This window comes from Struthio camelus, chromosome 9, assembly GCF_040807025.1.
Source record: "Struthio camelus isolate bStrCam1 chromosome 9, bStrCam1.hap1, whole genome shotgun sequence".
In the NCBI taxonomy this organism is placed as follows: domain Eukaryota; kingdom Metazoa; phylum Chordata; class Aves; order Struthioniformes; family Struthionidae; genus Struthio; species Struthio camelus.
In genome coordinates this window covers 6,110,650-6,130,491 of record NC_090950.1, presented here as the reverse complement: position 1 = coordinate 6,130,491, position 19,842 = coordinate 6,110,650, and the positions used below count along the sequence as shown (strand labels likewise).

The 19,842-nt window shown below is 49.6% G+C and overlaps 1 protein-coding gene across 5 annotated transcripts in view; it reads right to left on the bottom strand.

Moving 5' to 3' along the window:
• INPP5D (inositol polyphosphate-5-phosphatase D) overlaps positions 1-19,842 on the bottom strand; it is a 54,802-nt gene that overhangs the window by 14,095 nt on the left and 20,865 nt on the right. For 4 of the 5 annotated variants that reach the window (XM_068954867.1, XM_068954865.1, XM_068954868.1 and 1 more), the window contains 12 exons: positions 15,217-15,367; positions 12,904-13,075; positions 11,651-11,791; positions 6,541-6,628; positions 5,691-5,771; positions 5,428-5,499; positions 5,025-5,148; positions 3,812-3,918; positions 3,170-3,272; positions 2,116-2,312; positions 1,192-1,309; positions 601-697 (listed from right to left, as the gene is read on the bottom strand). In XM_068954867.1, the coding sequence (XP_068810968.1) occupies positions 601-697; positions 1,192-1,309; positions 2,116-2,312; positions 3,170-3,272; positions 3,812-3,918; positions 5,025-5,148; positions 5,428-5,499; positions 5,691-5,771; positions 6,541-6,628; positions 11,651-11,791; positions 12,904-13,075; positions 15,217-15,367 (1,451 nt within the window). Of the gene's footprint in view, positions 1-600; positions 698-1,191; positions 1,310-2,115; positions 2,313-3,169; positions 3,273-3,811; positions 3,919-5,024; positions 5,149-5,427; positions 5,500-5,690; positions 5,772-6,540; positions 6,629-11,650; positions 11,792-12,903; positions 13,076-15,216; positions 15,368-17,110; positions 17,134-19,842 lie in introns of those variants that run through there. The other variant, XM_068954870.1, reaches the window with a different exon arrangement.

Sequence of the window (19,842 nt, the reverse complement as noted above, 5' to 3'; positions counted from 1 at the left end):
TCCTGTGCTGCTCAGAACTGCCTAGACCATGGAAACTCATTTTACAGCTGGGTGTACAGAATTAGCCACCCCAGAGATATTTTCGTGCTCCACACCCTCCCTCTGGGTAATTCCTCGGCATGCTCCCCCAGGCAGGATTGTTCTCAGCCATGCCCTGGTGCGCACCACAGCTCCCATGCTCGCAGCACTTCCCACAGCGAGGAGGGAGACAAACTCCTTCAGCACATTATTCCTGGATGGGAAAAGCCTTCCAGCATCTCTCCAAAACACTTCAAATCAAGGAATTGTTTTCCTCAGGTACTGGGCTTGCATGACAGGTCACACAAGTATTGGGCAAGATATTTACACTTGGCTCTGCAATCATTTTGCTGTCCATTTCACCTGCATCTGTTATGGCTGTACAGCAGAAGTCACTCACTTAAATGGTGACAGAATGAGCAGGGTCTTTGGCACGTGTTGCCCTCCCAGGAGACATTTAATAGACTTTTATGGTCAGGAGAGCTTGCTTGTGACCCTCTGGTGGGCCCTTCTTCCAAGTATGGCCTAGAGAATTCCACCCCAGGCCAACATCCATTTTTGAGAGGGGTGGATGTGTTTTACCTGTGTTTCTTTTCGCTTCCTGAAGTCAAATGGCTGTTAACAAAGCCAAGGGAGGTTCCATTAAACATGAATGACACCCCCACAGCTCCTTTATTACCTGCAAAGAGAGAAGCCAAAAACGTCAAGAAATCAATCCAGCTCCAAGCTGAGCCTAGGAAAGATAATAAAGCGACTAGCACATCTAAGCGAAGTGAAGGATAGAGAAGAGAAATAAGTTGACTTAATCAGCACAGAAAGAACTAGTAATTACAGCATGGAGTGTGGTAACACATTTCCTAAAGGATGCTAAAAAATTAGCTCAAATGAAAGAATTGCAATTTCCTTCTGAAACCCAAGAAAGAGCAATCCAACAGCCAGTTGAAGGCCTTTGCTGGATATATAAGTATGAGCTGAGTATAGACGCAAATGGATTTCCTCTCTTACAGGGTAAGATCTAATCAGTGCCAGTGGGATACAACTTAAGTAACACTAGTGTCACACAAATGTAGTCAAAGGAGTCTTGTGGAGACAGCTGTTTCATTCCAAGAGATTGTGTAGGCACAGCCTGAACAGATCTCAGTCCTTTAGACTGTACTGGATCTGTTTCCTCACCCAGTGTGTTTGCGATGCCTGTCTTCACGTTGTCTGTGCAGATGTGGCTGATCCGGTTCTCATGTTCTGGCTTGGCCAGCACAACAATCCTGATGTTCCAGAGAGTGTGGATTGCTATCTGAGGGATGGGAAGGCTAGAGGTTATATTTCTGCCCAGACCTGCGAGCTGTGCTCTAGCTCCAGCCTTCCTGACTCCTTCTCCAGTATTTTCCCTACACAAACTTTCTTACTGTGCTCAGGACCTGCTCTCCGTTATTTTAATCAAAGGTGGGAGGAAGGACCTGGCTATTTTCTGCTGCTATTTTCTATTTAATCCTTGGATCGCCTTGCTTGCACAAAATATGTTTCCCAGTCACCAGGAGAGACATTAATATAAGCCCTGCTCTCCTGTGGCCTTGCAGATATGTTTAGCTTTGTTTCTTGACATCACTGAAACTCAGTAATGGCCAAACCTGGTCTTAATAGGGTTTAGTCTTTTTTATGAGTGTGCCTATGGGCTGTTACACCCTAATTTAGAAATGCAATAGCCTAGGCTGAGATCTGGGTTACAGAGTTTTACAATCACCTTCTTTATGAAGGACATTCACATGGTCAAAACTTCATCACCACCTGAGTCAGATGCTCAGCATCTGTCCTTTGCTCCCAGCCAAGCAGGCAGGGGAGCTGCACGGCAGGAGCCACGTTTGGGCAGTGGGGAGGGCACGGTTCATAGCAATATGCCAATCTAGCCAGCTCCAGGGGCAATCTCAGAGTGCACAAACAGGTTCAGTTTGTTCTCCCTCAAACAAGGTGAGGATAATGTGGGGATGGAAGTGGAGGAGGTGTGGGCACAAGGCCATTTAATCCTCTCTCTCTCTTATTTGCACCAGATGTGCTCTCCTCCTATCTCTGAGGTATGTGCAAATAGCTGGAAAACCCCCTCACCACTTTGAAGCTGATACTGGTGATTTCCTGCAGGGATTGCCTCAGGGTCTCCAGCCATTCCTTCTCCCCTTGGGGATCTTCCTGCGTGCCGATTACATAGATGTCATGGGGAATGTAGTCAGCAGTGTCATCCCGGGTCTTCCCCTGCCCCTTGGAAAGAAACCAGGAGGTGATCTTCTTTGGGGGAGGCGCAGCACCTTTTATTAACAAATCCAACACCAAAGTAAGTCAGAGTATGTTCAGTCAAACCCAGGACACAGACAACCCACTTACACGCACATGGGGAGAGAAATAATAGGCTTCATATTCATTTTGTGCTGTATCAGTTTCATACCAGTCTTGTAGGTAGCAGCAGGGCACACTGTTCTAAGGTACCAGAGATGTTAATCCCACCTGACTCCTCGACAAAGGAGTCACTCTGCTCTGACCACCTTCCTCTGCTTCGTTAGAGTACCAAGGCCATGGCTAGCCAGGTACAAAGGTAGCAGCTGCGTTCCTGGTGTGCCACTTCCTTTACCTTACCCCTTTACTGCTGGTGAGCACAGACAGCTCAGCACGCAGCGGTTGAACCAGACTCTTCTCCCAAAATGTGAAAAATAGCTTTAATTCCACTGTCCTCAGTTATTCCCTGCCCCTCTCTCTGAATATCTCAGGTACTCAGTTCTCTTCCCAGGCTGGACGCGAACAGTCTTTAGTCAGGTTCAGAAGCAGCTGAAGCGCAGATATTTGGCATGCTCCTGCCCTCTCTGCAAGGTGGGGGGCACCATGGACTGTCACACCAGTTTTATGCCAGCCATAATTTCCTACCACTGGAGAAATCCTTCAGCACCCGTCAGGGCCAGCTTTCTGGTCCTTTCGATTGGAACCATGACAACTGTCAAACCAAATGCAAGAATAAGGCTAGTGAGCAGCTGCCCCTGTCCCAGGGGAAGACAACCCCGCTGTAAAGGTCTGCTACTGAACAAATGCAGTATCTGGAGCCGGTCATGGCAGAGGAGCACAGGACATGCTGGCAGTGTCTGGAGGGATGCCCGTGTCAGAAGCGAGCCCATACCCATATTCCAGGTGCCGATGAAGATGGTGATCATATCAGGCTCTGGTTGCTCAGAGTGCTTATTCTTCATCTGCTGCAGAAGTTGGCAGAACCCTTCTCTCTTCTAACAGGGAGGAGCAGAGACAATTAATGAGATGATTAACTCTGCCAGCACAACCTCTGGAAAAACTAGCTGAACCGGGAAACACACTTGAAGGGCAGATCAGTTCTCCATTAGCCTGAAGCCTTCAAAGATGCTGTCTTTCCTGCAGTACTTTCTTAGGCACTTACGTTGTGCATTACTTTAATTAATGCGCTGAGCTGGTCAGAAGAAAGCCCAGACTTCCCTCTTAATTTGTCTGTATGCACCTTTTTGCAACAGCCCTTTCTTCAGACTCTCTCCTGCCTATCTCACTGCTTGCTGATGTGCTGTCCCCCTGCCTCAGTGACAGCACCTGGCTATATTTGCCCTCTCCAGCATCTTTCTTTACACAGTACACTTGTTTAGTTCCTGGATGTTTCCAGAGCAAAAGAAAAATTTCACTATCGCAAAGCTAGCCACCATCCTTCAGCAGCTTCCCTTTCTCCAAAGGAGCACCCTTCGTACCCCTCCCTCCCAGGTACCTGCTTCAGGTTGGTAGGAAGGAAAAGCTGTGTATGTACCTTGGAATCAGAAAAAACATATTCCTTCCGCTGCGTTTTTTCTTTTTCTGTTTCCAGCACAATCACCAGTTTGTTAGGGACCTTCTGGGACTTGATAAGCTGCAAGACTAAGCAGAGACTGGGTGTCATGAGCTGTAGTCGCTACAGCTAGAATCCCCCCAAAATGAACAGGACCCTGCGCTCAGGTTCAGGACTTGTACAGTCTTCTACATCGGAAGCTCCCTTTGCCCTGCCTAACTACATTTTAGTGCTGCTTAGTCCTGTTCCCCATAAGAATACATCTGGATTCTGAACTGCAAAGGGCCCCCAAAACTCCTTCTGCCAGGAGCTTTTGTCCATATCAAGCCCTGCAGTCTCAAGTGAAGCCTTGACTTCCTCCACCAATCTCTTCTCTATGTATGCTGAGCCAGCCTACATACATTCCTCCTCTGTCTGTGAAAGAGCAGGTAAAACGTCATTTGATGGTAAAGGTGATCCCTCCCCAGCTGAAATAGCAGCTAAGCAACTACGAAAAACAGCTGGAGGAAGCCATTGATGAAAGCTAATTTTTTCAGTCACTGTCAGCAATAGGTCATTTTCCCAGTGAGGAGAGGAGCATAGGGCATAGTTTGCTCTCTGCGAAATCCTAATGCATTTGGCAATGGGGTTCATAGAAAAGTTGGGAAAGGAGAAAAAAAAAAACAGTAGAAATCTTCAGAGAGCTGCCTGTTCAGGAACATCACAGAGACAAAGGGAAGCTGTTAGAACTGGGCCTTCACACATCAAAACTAGCATTGCTCATCAGTAAAGTTATTGATTCATACATTAAAAACGAAAATCAAGGGGAATTTCACTGAAGAATGTTACTGAAACTGAGTGTCTGGCTTTTTACCATCAAAAGCCATCACTGAAGTTAACATGTTCCTGCAAAATGTTTCTTTCCTGTGACGTTGCACTTCAGTAGAAAATGGGTTTATTGCAACCAGCTCTGACCCGCTCCTATCAAGACCTGCTCCTTTCCTTGCATTTACCCCAGCATTGATTGCCTGCTCTCTGCTGACTGCTTTGGGGTAGGCAGTCAAGACTGACTAGAGGCTCACACAACACTCAGGGCCTGGCGGACACACCTGCGCTCTGTACCAAACTTTGTATCCCCACGCCAGAGAGAACCCCTCCCCATCATCCATGGGACTAAGAGTCTAGTCCAGCCTTTGTGACCTTAAGCGCGTCTTACTTTTCTTGTGAGTATAAAACTTGTCTTCTGGACCATCCTTAGCTCGCTTGATAATCAGTTTTCCCATTTCCACATCAACTTTGAGATGTATTTTTGAGAAAATTCCTAGGGAGTCTGCTTTCACCTATCGGGAAACAGGGAGAATTTTCATAAGCCATCTTCCACACTTTATTCACGTGTATTATGAAAAGCAGCACTTGACTGAATTCATGGACACATATCATCATTGCCAGTCCCACTAGACATCTCTTAAACGTCTGCACGGTGCTAAACAACATCCATGAATAGCTGTGTTATCTCTGTGATGGCATAGCAGAGATCCCAGGAAGTGAGATACCAAGCTGCATCTGCGTTTACTGTGCTTCCACACTGTGATAAGCTTTGTTAAAGGAATGATATTTACCTCAAAGGTGACAGGGGGGATGAGGGAGCGCCGGTGTGTTGAATCAGGGCCTTCAATCAACAGTGTTTTCACCTGTAAAAGATTTCATGCATACGGATTTGTATTTGGTGATTCCACACTACAATGAGAGTAATAAAGTCAGAGTAAAGAAGTCTTATTGTGGCAGAGAACTGCACTGGTGATGAACAAGAGGCGTATGATGAGCGTGACCAGAGGCAAAAAAGAAGATGACAAGGTAATATAAAAAAGCTATTAAACAGTACCTTTTCTTCAATGGAGGACAGCAAAGAAATCAGCTGATTGAGTTTCAATACAATATTGACTGGACTAGCTTCACCAAGCATCTGATATCCATGACATAGAAACAAAGAGAGAGAGAGAGATACATAACTACCAAACCCACAGAGCCTGGCCTGGAAGGGCCGCAGCCTCGCCCCACGCACACCTCTCACACACAGCAAGGAGCAGCCATGGTGCCTCTGCCGCTCCGATCTGGAACGGGCAGCACAAGAGCACAGAGTCTGGCTGAACACGCAGAAATACGGGTGGGTGGAAGGGCAAATATGCAAATCTTGTCTGTATTAGAAACAGCTAGCCATGCAAAGGTGGCAGCTTGCTGCTTGGAGGACAGGTTTGCAGGACCAGGTCCAGGGCTCGAGACACAGAAGTCCTGGACTGCTGGTTTGAGGGGCTACAGGCAGGAAGAGGTAGGTCATGGGACTCAGGTGGGCTGGGGGAAGGAAGGGTTTGGCAGGGAAGCATCCTGGAGTGAAGCTTATGGAAAGACAAACGTGCAGTTCCAGCCCACAGGCTGAGGGAGGACGGGGGCACAAAAGTCGTAGGTAGGTTGCTGCACCTTCTTTCTGGGGCAGGAAGGGGAAGCAGGCAGAGAGGACTATGGGGCAACTGAAACTGTGGAGATGCAACTCACCGCGCGCCCTCTGCACTGCAGCCAGAAAGAAGCTAAAGAGAATGGGAGCGGTGACTGATCACCTAAATCCCACTGGTCCCGGCTGTGTGACAAGAGAGCAGACCCTCCCCGCTGCCCTTTCCCGTGTGCACAGCCACTTGCTTTCCTCTTTGTTCTCCTTTCCCACCTTCGGGCCGACTTACTTGTGAGCGCTGATGGATGCCAGGATGCAGCTGCTGTTCAAACACCTTCTGGATGGACTCCAGAGATGGGAGAGTCCGAGAAGCTTCACTGGGAACAGAGACATGGCAGAGGTCTAAGGCTGTGATCGGGTCTCTGGGTAGGTTGGCCCTTGGTCTCTTTGGACAAAGCGGCGCAGCAGTGACTACGGGCACACATTCCCACTGGGGCCAGCTCTCACCATGTACTGCGCTCTTGTCCCCTGCCGCCGTCCGCCCTCTGAGTTGGTGGAATGGGAGGGGAGAGCGTTTCTCAGCTGCTTCAGTGCAAAGAGTGCCTTAGTTGTACTGCCAGTGAAGGCAGCTTTGAGTTAGGCTCCTGACTTTGCCTTGCTGAGGCACAGACCTACTTCTGGTTTTGCTTCGGAGATGGTAACTTCTTAAATCTCCCCAGAAAGATGTCCCAGTCTGGGCCAAACCAGAGAACACTGTAAAATCAGCACCCAGCCAACTATGCCAACTCCTAGATCAAAGCATACTCAAAAACCTCAAAGGCCAGTAAAGTTTGGTGCCCATCGATGCCCCGGCAGCCAGAGCAGCTTCGTTTAGCACAGTCCTTGCAGCTGCTGAGGCTGCCACAGGATGCTGCGGACACTAGGCAAAGAGGAAATTCATTTCTAGATTTTTCAGCTCACATGACAGAGAGGGGCTGGGCGCAGCAAGGGGGTGGAAGAGCCAGGCTTTAATGTCTTGAACCAGGACCTCTCGCAGGTTACGGTGAGATTCCTTTAACATTTCCAAATTAGATTCCACAGGATGCTCATTTGTCAAAATGCCGTTGTACGAATTTGGCACAGAAGCAGCGCTCTGCTCATGACAAGACTTCTCACGGAAAGAGCAGCCAGGGAGCGCAGGTCAAAAGGAAGGTGATGGTGGGGAGCCGTGCTAGGATGCGTGCATTGTGCCTAGTCAACAGTGGATATTTATGATTTCCCTCACTTTCCCAAGTCTGAATGGACCGGATTTTACTCCTTGTTTATTGGGGAAATTACTCCAAAGTGAAAGTATGTCTGATAGTCTGAAGATTAGATATTTGTCTAGGTGCTGAACCACGGGTGATTAATTGCCTAAATTAAGCACTCATGTTTGAAATTTCACTCCAAGAGTCTTACCGCAGGGCACACACCAGTACAAGACACAGGAAGGAATCTGGATCTGCTGAACTTAGTCCTGTTACACCACAATTCGGCTTTGGACCAACTAAGGCAAATGTTGCTGCAAACAGCTGTGGCCCCAGACCCAAGACTCCCATTGATTTCTATGGCCGTGCAGTCAGGCCCCATGAGGTTGCAAGGCAGTTGCAGGAGCATTAGGTGACGTTCAGTTTGAAAAGAATGACAGGATATTTTCTGTGACACAGACTGCAGGGCACATAGCCTGTCTCTCAGAAAAAAAAGAGCAGCAGCTGCTTAAACCAGTTCAGAAAAGATTTCTCATGGGAAAACTGCCCTCTGTTTACCGTACAGGGCAATCTGTAGCATGCATGCCAGGCTAGGGGAAGAGCATCTGCAGGCGTTCAAACTCAACAAAACCACAAAGTGGTTTTAATTGCATTTATAACTCCTTTTGTTTTCTTCTCTTGATGGTATAAAGGAAATATAGGTAGTGATCTTCATTGAAGTGTCAGAAACCTCTGTGTCCACATAGGATGGCACAAGCGTGGCTATCAGAAGCACTTGGAAAGCTGCTTTAAAAGCTCCATGTGGAAATTATCCAGAGAGGGAGAATAAATAAGAGCATGCAGAGCAGTGATCAAGGACTAAATGATGGCTTCAGAGAGCATCAGGCTGAATAGGTCACTGTTAACATGTTTCACCTAAAGCTGGTAGGAAACTCTGAGCAAAGTCCACTCACATGAGTAGTCCTCATGCTGGGTACGCTGGCACCAAGCTCCGCATGAGTCAGCTTCACAGCCCCTAGAGGATTCCCCTGACTAGGGGAACCCTTGTATGCCAATTTTTTTTAGCAGTGAAAACTTCATAGAAGCACCCACCAGCCCTGCAAGTCTTTGCTTTGTTTCATTTTTAGTACACGAGCTGTCAAAGCAACCTCAACCGGCAGTGGTTGTCCTGTCCCCTGGGCTTCTACAAGATGTGACTTGGCTGCTCTCACCCCTTTAGCCCCCCCTGCCTGCCACAGCTGGCCCTCGAAGGCGGTGGCAGCTTCCAGCACAGTTAAAAGCAGCTTTCCATCTCTAATCTGGCGTTTGGCCCTTGCTCAATTAATCGCAGATCCGTGGTGAGGAAAGGGGCGAGGGGATGAGATCGCGGCACTTTGCACTCCCTGTCTGCTGCAGCCCGGCTGTGCTAGAGCTCCTCAGGCCGAAATGAGGCCTGCACCTGCCCATGAATAATGCACAAACTGGACACACTGCTCACAAACAGTTGGTCCAACTCTCCTCCTGCCCCCATGGTGTGCTTTAAGCTATTTTCTTCTCTCCTAAGGGTTGCATATTGGAACAGGTTGTCCACAGAGGCTGTGGAGTCTCCATCCTTGGAGATATTCAAAACCCGACTGGACACAGTCGTGGGTAACGTGCTCTAGGTGATCCTGTTTGAGCAGGGGTTGGACCAGACGGTCTCCAGAGGCGTCTGCCAACCCCAGCGACTGTGGGGTTCTGTGAACCACTGCAGCAGAGGAACAGCTCCAGTACACGTCCTCTCTACCCTGCTAACACTGGCAATCCCTGCATACCCACAGCCTGATACCGAAACAGAGGTGAGTCAGCCAAAGGGCACAGGGATGCCCAGCTTTCACACTGACGGCAGCACCCTTTGAGTGTGAGAATAACCCTGGAAGATGACACCGCTGGGCTCCGGGAGGCTGGAAGAAGCCAAAATACAGCGTTGCACAAAGACTCAGATGCACACAAATCAGCACGCCTCACGTGTCCACGTGCACACTCTGAACTCACAGCAGGGCCAACGCAAAGGAGCTTAGTGTGAAAGGGCTCAAAGTGTGTCAATCAACAATTTGTGTTGGTTTTCTACCTATTCCCAAATACGGTGAAAATAATGAAACTGAACATTGTTAAAAAAAAATAGGACACAGCCACGGAGAAGCAACCGAGGAACTACCCGTACATTCAGCTGGAATCTCTGCACAGCCCGCAGAAAGCTGAGGTAAATAAAAACTAAATTTAGCTAATGCCACTGACTAAATTTGAGTTCAGCAGTCTGATAAGGGAAGAAAGCTAAAAATCCAGACAATCTCAGAGATTCAGGAGACTGCAGGAAACAGTTAAATGCCAAAGCATCTCACTATTAGCCAATACAAGCTCTCACTATTAGCCAATACAAGTTAAACGAGTAGTTTGGCTGGATTGTGCCAAAGGACAATCCAAAGGGCAAGGGAGAGCTTCATCAGAGAAGTCTGACTGAGACTGAAACCAGAGAAAGAAGAAAGAGCCTGCAGTTATTAGACCATCACCAAGAAATTGAGAAGGCACCTTCATCTAACTGAAAGAAGGCAGAGATTGCACAGATCTGAGGAGCAAATCCCTGGGGGGGGGGGGGAAGAACTGCATAAGGACGTACATTTCCATAACTACATGCAGCCACTAGAAGGGCGCTGGACAGGCAGCTTGTCCTTTCCTGTGTCTGTGGTGCTGCCATGCCCCTGTGCTCAGCAGACATGCAGAAGAACCGACCCAGCTCTGTTCTATGTTTGCAGTGCCCAGTCACCAAAAATCCTACAGGAAACCCAGAAATGTAAAAGGTGCCTTGGTGTTTGAGAGGATTACGCACCTGTAGCCTCTCCGTCCTTCATACTGTCCTATATACATTTATGAGGAACAGGGTAACAAACCCTGACAAGGTGAAGTAGAATAATAAGTGGGAAATGGAAAAAGCCAGCCGTCATGAGAACAGAAGTACTGGAGATATTTTAGTAACACAAAACTCTCACTTGTGATTTCATTAGATTTTGGTTTCCATTACTGAGGTTTATTCTTAGCTAGACACCTGGGTCTCCCCCACTGTGGGCGTAAAGAAACAAAACCCTCTGGCAGGGTGCAGAAGAAGAAGGGCAGTTCTTTGCACACCTGGTCCTTAGCCCTGGCCAGGGGCTCATCTGGAGGAGGTTGGTGGCTGGCAGAAGGGAGAAGGAGCAGGGCCACACATGCCTAGCCCATTGCCTGGTAAAACGTGTACAGTGCCCACAGCTTGAGCAGCGTGATCGTGGTCTCAAGCAGCTGAGGATCTCACTCTCTCCCTGCCTCCCATGTGTAGGTTAATGCTAAGCAAATCAGCAGCATCCACCTCTTGTTTTTCTTCTGCCTTGGTGAGCTCTAGAGGTGCAAGACCAGGCCAGTAGCACTACCAGCTTCACTTAAAAATACTTTGGAGAGAAGGATCCTGCAAGCCACAGAAACAACTGTGGAAGTATGGGCCCTCTGCCATAGAGTGCTTTCCCTAAGAGCTTTGCAAAAGCGTGGGCTAACGTTGTTTGCTTAAAAGTAGCAAGGGGGGAAATCGTGTCTTTCCACCACAAAATACGGGGAACTCAGCAAGGTTTTAGTTCCCTATTGGAGTTTTCCCGTTTGGGGCCAGAAAGGGCCACAAATAAGAAATGTAAAAATTGTACAGCCTAGGCTGGTTTGTCTTATTATTTGAACTGGACTCTACTGACAACAGTGAAATCACTCGAGGTTCACAGTGCTTTAGTGAGAAGGAAAATCAGTGTTTAAAACATAGCTATACACCAATATGTGCTTGTTTCCATAAACGACTTGTGCTTGACGATTCTGTGGGTGTCCTCTATGCATTACCAAATTATGCAGTTAATCGGTTAGTGCATTTTTTGCTTTGTTTCTTTCTAAACAAAGCATAAAAAAATACTCCATCAACTGAAACCGCCTACGGGGAAACTTCGCTGTCAGAGCTGTGTCTTTTACATGGATTGCACATCTTTGGACCAGAATCACAGGTCATGAGATCCAAATATACCTTTTTTTGAGGCTAAGCAGATTTACTATGCCAGAAATGCAGGCTCTAAATGCCTGCACGTGGCACCTACATTAGACTGCAGCGTTACAGCGTTATACCGGCACCTCTGAAAATCAGCCTCTGGTTACCTGAAGAGCCCTTTGCAAAGAAGTGTAAGTAGTTTCTTCAGCTGCGGAAGATTGCTTGAGCCAGTCTGCACCATCTCAAAGTCACTGGTGATGTGAACTCGCAGGTAATCCTGGATGAGTTTGAGATGCTCATCAGAGACACTGTGAAAGAGGTAGACAGGTCAGAAACCAATTCTTCTCTCAGTGTTCCCAAATATCACCCAGCTTTGTTACTTTTTCTGAAACCTCCACAGCCAGCCCAGACGGATAGGGGGCATTTTGCCTTGGTTTTCAGTGTAAATATGCAATTCTCACAATTGGCCTGTGGCTCCCCCACCACAGTGTTGATACCTTTTCCTCTGTCTCTCCCCCCGCCCCTAAATCCTCTCCTCCCTGGCTGCTGAACTCCCGCTCCAGGGGAGGCCTTGCCGTGCTTGGCTTCGCCAGGACCACGGTGGGACCATCAGCCTTGGCAGGTAAAGCCAGGCTGCTGCGACGTAGCTAAGCGTCAGCAGCTGGGGGGCTCTAGGGAGACGAAAACTTGCTGTCCTGGGCTGCCCCATGCCCTGACAAATGCAGAAAGTCCCACCTGGCTGCTTAGCAGATGAAATGGCGCAGGCAACTGACCACAACCGCATTTCTCCCAGTCAGCCAGTTGCTACTGGGCCACCGCGACGGGACCTGTGCTGCCACGCACAGCCACTGCTTGCTGACTCAGCCTCCCATGCCCTGCCCGTGGGCATGCCCTCTGAGTTTTTTTAACTGTGCAGATCTGGTCATGAAATTTCATGCAGCTTCCTCTAAGGCTTCAGTGGATGTCCGGATTTGACAAAGATCATAGATGGGACAATATGAGTGAGATCTGTAGCTGGAGTAAATCAGTATGTGCACCTGGAAAGCCACACACCGGTTTACTCTTCTTGAGGAATGGCCCATGGCTTCCGATACAATCTGTGGTTTAGGTACACAGCTAACAGGCCGGGTTCTCTCAGACATTACCATACCTTACCTTAGAAAACTATACTTCAGCGCAGAAACTCAATTAGTGATTTTATACTTCAAGAAAGTATTTTTTCCAGATTTTTTTCTAGCCCTACTGTAAGGAGTCGCCAATGCCCTATAGGTCTGATTCCATTCTCCGCGGGGTGATATAAATGAGGAAGTAGTTGGGCTGAAATCAAATAGGTGCTCAGCTCTTCCCAACCAGATAGCCCGGGAAAGCGCAGAGCTGGGCTGACGTTTGATTCGGCTGCCCTGTGACTTGCCCATCTCACCTGCTTGTGTCCTGATACTGCAGTCGCTGGAGTAGTGTCTCAGAAAGGGACAGTCTGTTACCGTCTGCCACCCTGGAGGTTTCAGGGAGAGAAGACACCTCCTTCATCTCACTGCCTGGCAATGCCACAGGGATGTTGCGGGGAGGCAGGATAGGCGGTGTGGGAACCAGGTCTGGCAGGGAGGAAGGGAAAGGCACAGTCATCCCAGCATGGCAATTGGACCACGTCCCCCTCACCCACAGGCAGGGCAGAGGCAGTCACTGCAGACACCACCCCTTCTGAGGGCCCTCCCGTTTCACAGTTAGGAAGATCAGGGCTTGATACTGGCCGGCTCCTATTCTCCGGGGAGTCAGTGGTGTGAGACCAGCAGGCTGAGGTGCCAGGCTTGGAGCTCATGTGCAATCAGCGCATGCCTCTGCCCCCGGCTTGCAGCATAGCCTCATCCAAGTAACTTCAATTGCTCCATCTGCAGAGCAGCTATGAGGGTTAATTAGTTACTCTGAACATAATGCTTTGAAAATATGGCTGTACCTCATCCATATCATTACCGTTATCACAAAGAGATCTGCTGCTGGGGCAGAATGGATGGAGGGGCACGATAGAAAGAGCACAAGAAGCTGCTAGTGGAAAGAAGTGGACAGCTAAAGTAAGCAAACATAGACGGAGAAAAAATAATCTATAATCCAACACAGCAGGGCCAAGTCTCCTGCCTTGTCCTGTGGGCATCAAGTAGGGAGCTCAAAGTGCTCCCTGCTCTTTCAGATCCCCGTTGTTATGCTTTTCAGCATGCTACCCCTCCTTCTCTGGGAGAAGAATGGGGTCATCTCCATCTAACCCAGCCATGGTTGCCTGCCTTTCCACCCCCGTTGCTCTAGCACTGTTATGCCTGTCAGAGGTGGCTGCTTGAGCTGTGAGGTTTCGTCTGGTTGTTTTTTTAAAGGTGAACTCTCATTAGAAAAAAGAAAAACATAATCTTGGTCCATTTCTCCTGGGCAAAAGCCGTGACTCACAGAGCCCACTGCAGCCATGAGCAATGGCACGACTGGGCAGTGCGTCTGCAGGGTATCGGGTGCTCAGCTCCTGGCGCCTCGGCAATTCCACGCGTAAGCCAGCCAGACACCTATAGGCCCTACATGGCTCCAGGAGAATGGCACCAAAGTGCCTCACCAAACTCAATTCTGTATGTGAATGGCCTAGCCCAAGAGCTGACATTTCTCCACCTAAAGGCTCTTTGCCTTGGCTAGAACTTCATTCCCTGCTCCTCACCTCTTTGCTTACTATTTTTGCTGCGCTTCCCTCCCCCACCCTGAGAGCAGGAGATTTAGTGCAGTTGGCCAAAAACCAGGAACATCTTTCCTGAGCAGCTTTGCCAAATTTTGTTCTGTTTCTTTGTGAGAATTTTGTACCAAAATCTTCCAGCTCCCATTAGAGATCCATTGGATTGTGCAAATGTACATAGGAACATCTGCTTTAGTGCAGATGCCTGCCCGTCTGTCTGTCTGTCTGTCACAGGGACTATGTCCTTTGGACAAGTTTCATTGCAACGCTCAGCATTGCTGGACAGACATCAGAAAGGACAGGAAGGATGGCTCTGTGGGCATGACCCTCCCTTGGGGTTTGGGAGAACAATGGCAGGTCCGAGGGATGATCCTGGAAAAATCCAAGAAATGATCCAAGACCAGTCAGCGTCAAGAACCCCCCATGACATTTCACATAAAATAGTTGCGATAATGCCAATCTCACCTCTTCATCCTGTGCCTGCCTCTGTAGGCAGAGTCTGACTGTCTGCCGCGGTGGGACCTGGGCCCTCTGGTTATGACTGTTAGAAGCCTCCTCTATGTCAGAGCAGATGAGGGCACCTGAGATTCAGAAAGCCCAAAACCCACCGCGGCTGCAGGCGTGTGGCGCTGCAGACAGCCACGTTCGAGCCTCTAAGGGAGTATCTCCACCACCAAGACAGGCAGACCATGCTCCCTCTGCCCCACAGGTGCGAGTGTGGGGAGAGGGGTGCAGAGGTATGTGAGAAGGCTGGGCATAAACCAGCTTGGGTCCAGACAAAGATTAGCCAGCCCTCTACCTGAGAAGATACACTCTGCAGAGACTCCCAGTGCGTTCCCTCAGGTGAGCCGGTCTGGTGCCCCAGATGTGGCACTGCCCTGGGGCCGTGGGGACCTACCGGCTCAAGGACTTGCCTGCTCACATCTCTCTGTGCTCTGCTCCATTTTTTGGCACAATATGCTCGAAACCCCCTACTTGCACTCCAGAGTAAGTGTCAAGCATCCCAATCGCCAAGTCATTTTGCAGGTTTCTTACCAGCATCCTCTTCTGGTTCATCTGCTGCCTCCTCCTCTTCCCGCGGCACTGGATATTTGAGGTGCCACACCAGGCCCATGTTCTCCTTCTTGTAAAAGTCTATCAGCTCCTCCAAGTTCTCGAAATACTTCACGGGAACACCCTCTGATGCCTGAAACAACCCACAAAACACAGAGGCTGTCATGGCCTGGAATCTCTCTACCACAGAATTGTTGCTCCTCGCAGGAGGAAAAACAAAGTCAGAGAGAGAGGAAAAACCCACTCTCACTGTGCAGAGAAAGCCAGCCCAGCTCTTGCTGCCCATCTGACCACAGGCGCTGTGCAGAACAACTCCTGCAGTACAAACAGAAACAGATACGCAGGCACGTTCCAGCCAGTGTCAGCAAAAATGGCAACCTCAAAGATTCAGTGAAGCCAAACGGAAGAGCTCTCTTGTTTGATTCAGTGTGTTTGGCTTCAAAGCAAAGAAAGTCCTTCAAAACAAAGAATTCTCCAGGATTATTTTTTGCATTGCCTCTTTCACTGAGCACAAAACCCCTGGCCTACGTTATATTTTGTGGTATCAAGGAAGAGTTTTTCTGTGCAACATGGCTAAATCTAGATTTCAGAGTCCCTTGCAGGATTCAAAGGCTCACAGCTAGGTGCAAATGAGACCAGCTAGCAAGGCACTTGCACTGTCACAAAAAATATCCAGATGAAGATTTAGGAAGCTATCCAGGAAGATTTAGGCCCAGGACACAGCTAAGACTATGAACGTACCAGTCATGACACAGCTTGCCAGCTGAATTCTGACTGTGACTAAGCCTGTTTCTGGCACAGCCCTGTCACTAATATCAGGAAATGGATACTTGCAGATGGCAAGCACAGGAATAAGGTTTTTGAGGCTTGGGAGACAAAGCTACAGAATGATTTTATCTGCACGTGTGAAGTTGTGATGAATGCTAACTCTGCCAGATGCACCAAGCGGGTGATCACCAAGCAGCCCACCCCTGCAGTTTGCTTCTACCTACGATTTGTCCTGGCTCTGCACAGCCTGACAATCCTCCCGACCAGAAAGAAAAGAGCTGTGCGTTACCTCCAAAACTGTATTATCCAAACCCAAGGCAATGGCAACATGCAAAAGAAGCTCTGACCACCGTTCATAGGGTGTGCTCTTCCTGGCAGGGTGCACGCTTTCTTGATGACGGCTTTGCCCAGAGAAACCAACCCGAGACACACGCAGCAAAATGTCCTCAAGGAGCAGGGGAGAACTGTGCAGATTAGACGTCTTCCAGCCCCCCAAGATTATTTTTTACTGGCTTAAAAGAGAAATACTAGGAACCATTTATATCTAGGGATACAGCAAGAGTGGGCGTTCAAAAGGACCGGCAGCTCACACTATTAGCAGGCTCAACTTGCGCTATTTCATAGGCAGGAAGCTAGATTTTACACAGGAGACGTTTACTGTTTAGTTATTAAAACTTTGCCTGCAATTTGAAATAACTTGGTACGCAGCCAGACTTTGGATGTTCTGCCGCTGCCTAAAGGCAGGCAGGATATTTTCTCTTCTTTTTGGATTGCAAGGAGTGGCTGTAAAAATTGACACACATGAAGTCTTAATGCAAATTTGGAAAAAAGCTTAGTTACCTGCCGGCTGTATTTGACTGATCTCTTATTATCTGTGAACTTCTTTTGTTTAAAAGGCAAACGTGGTAGAAACCAGAGATCTGACAGGTGTAACACTGGCATAAGCCATAGCGAGCAGAACACAGATATCAACCAGATACCCGCACCAACAAGATCTCTTTTTAATTTTTCTTAGAAATTAAAAACACAGGCCAAAAATTAGGACAACGCTTTGAATACTGAACCCCACTGGAAGTCTTCAGTGACCTCAGGCTTGCCATCAGAATACCTTTCTTTTTTAAGGACACCTTCATGTCTTCAAAGGCACAGCAAGAAATGTTTTCATGCCACATGTGTGTGATGTTTCGGAGAGCTCGCCTGTACAGCCTGCTTTTCGGTCTCCCAGGTGTTCCTGCATTTATCAAGATTTATTATTCCGTTACAGTGGAAAAACGTCACATTGAGCATTAAGGCAGCGCTTGGGCAAACACAGGATTATATTTATGTGAGGCTAGAGGTGCCGAAACACATTGCCGGTTAAAATAGCACAGGAACGTAACCGGTGCAGGCCAGACCCTGCTCTCCGGCCTAGCAGCAGAAATGCAGCACTATCAGAACGACTTCTAATTTACACCAACGGATGCAAATACTGTCTAGCCCTCCCAGACACTTCTGCTTTTTGCTGCTGACTGTTAAGGCTGGGGGGTCTAGCCTGTAACAGGAAAGGGTCCCGAAGTCACGGCGCTGCCCTGCGGCAGAGCTGCAAGAGTTTGGCCAATCGCTTCCGTGGCTCCCTGTTAACCCTCCCCGCAGCTCCTCTGCTCCGAAATCTCAGTTTTCTGTGACTCCCGCTCCGGCACAGCAGCCCACCCCCCCCGCCCCTTGTCCCAACACCGGCTCTCAGCCTTGTTCTTCCCCTGAGCTCTCGCTCTCTTGGGGCGCCTGAAAGAAAACAGATTGCCCTGCACAGCTCTTTTTGGGCCAAACGCAGCCTTGGTGTAAGCGGGAGGAAGAGCTGAATTAGCACTTTTTGCTGCCAAGGATGGCTCAGCCTCTGAAACCCTCTGGGTCTCTGTGGCAACCAGAAGAAGAAACATTTTGTAAAGGCCTCCTTCCTCTGAGCCCTTGCACTGCATTTCAGGAGCGGACTGAAGCCGGCGGTCGGGCGCCGATGCCCCAGCGGGGAGGAACCGGGCGCAGCACCCGTCCGAAGCCCCCGAAGCACTCCTTCTCCTGCCGCCAGGACGTGTGCGTTCCTCACGCTTGCACTTGGGGTGGGAAAGGGTCACAGGTTCGGAAGGAAAAGTGCTGGTGGGTACTAAAACACTGGCATTGGGTCTATGAGGGTTTGCAAAAGCCACCCGGCGGTGGGCTCTGCATAACGCCCTCGAGACAACCTCGCGGGATGACGGGAGCAGGGCAGAAACGGAGCCTTAACTTTAGACGGGCTGGCTCTGGTTTTGTGGGACGGGCAGCAGGTCCGGTGCCGGGTCAGGCGAGCGAGTGGGAGCAAGGCGTGGGGGCCCAGAGCGGGCTGGAGCCGCCGCGGTGGAGGGCGACGCTGAAGTCCACTTCCCACCCCTCTGCCGTTGTTCACCCAGCAACTATTTCCTCCGGGTTATCGCCGGAGAGATCTCGTGGAATGGTTTCCAGTCCTTCGAAGGGTGGATGGCAAGTGTCATCTCCACAGCAACAAACCACATCCCCAGAAAGGTGCCCGCGAGCCCCGCCGAGCGCCGGGCTCGGCTCTGCCGCCGGTCCTCCGGCGTGGCCGTGGCCACCTCGGCACCCTTTGGCGCGTAGGAAGGAAAAAGTGAAAGCTGGGAGGAGAACGGATCAGAGACCGCTGAGCAATTTTGCGGTGAGGAACGGCAGCAGGAAAAGCCGATGTCTGTCCGAGATCTGCTAACGGGAGGGTCATACGAGACACAGGAGGAAACCGCTCCCCTGTACTCGGCGCTGGAAGGCCTTATCTGGACCACTGTGTCCAGGCTGGGGCACCACTTTTTAAGGATGATGCAAAAACAGCGGAGGGAGTCCCAAGAAAGATGACAAGGGTGGTACAAGAGTCGGAAGACATGATCTACAAGGAAAGCGTGAAAGAAAAGGACAGGGAAAGCCTGGCAAAGGGACAGCCTGGAGAGGACACGTGACAGCCTTACGATTTTCAAATCCTCCCGTAGAGAGGACGGCAGCCAGCCGCGCTGTGAGTCCCACCAGGGCAGCAGACGTGGTCGCCTTGCTTTGCGGCAGTGGAGATTTAGGTTAGATCTCAAGGAAACTTGCCAAACGTACAGACAGCGAAGGCCTAGAGCAGGTTGGCTGCGCAGAGGCCCAGCGCCCGCCGCGGCCGGCCCGCGAGCTCCTGATCCTGCCGCGACCACGCACAAGGCGGACGTCCACAAGGAGACCTCGCCAGACGTCCCGCAGCCGCGTCGCTCCGTGACTGCAGGACGCCCTCGCCGGCTCTGCCTGCTTCCTCTTCGTCCAGACCCTGCTACATCCTCGAAGAAGGCTGGTAAAGCCGAACAAGACGTTGCTTTTCACCACCAGCCCGGCCCCTTTCAAGTTCACAGCCTCTCGGTCCTTCCATCTATGTTTTCCACCTGCTGTCTGACCGCAGCCTTTTTGGCTGGAAACCTGCTTTCCCACAGGGTGCCCCAGTGTCTCCCGTCCTCCACAAAGTGCCTTCAGTCCTGCAGGCCCTTGCAGCCCTGGTTTCCCTCCCATCTCCTCTAAAATCACTGCACAACAGTTTAAAACAATTAGCTGTGGCTCGTTCTTGCATTCATACCAAGCAGGCTTCTGGGTTCTCTGTTTTGGGGAAACGGCTATTACCAAAGTCTTCAGTAACTGGTCTTCGTCTAAATCTTGCAATCTGTTTTCCAAATTTTTGACAGCTTTTAATACGGCTGATCATCTGCTCTTCCTTTACACCTGGCGTGAAAAGGCTACCAGGCAAAATGCCACACCAGCCTAAGTCTCTCCTCCTTCCTTATCCCCGAACAATCTCATCCGGCC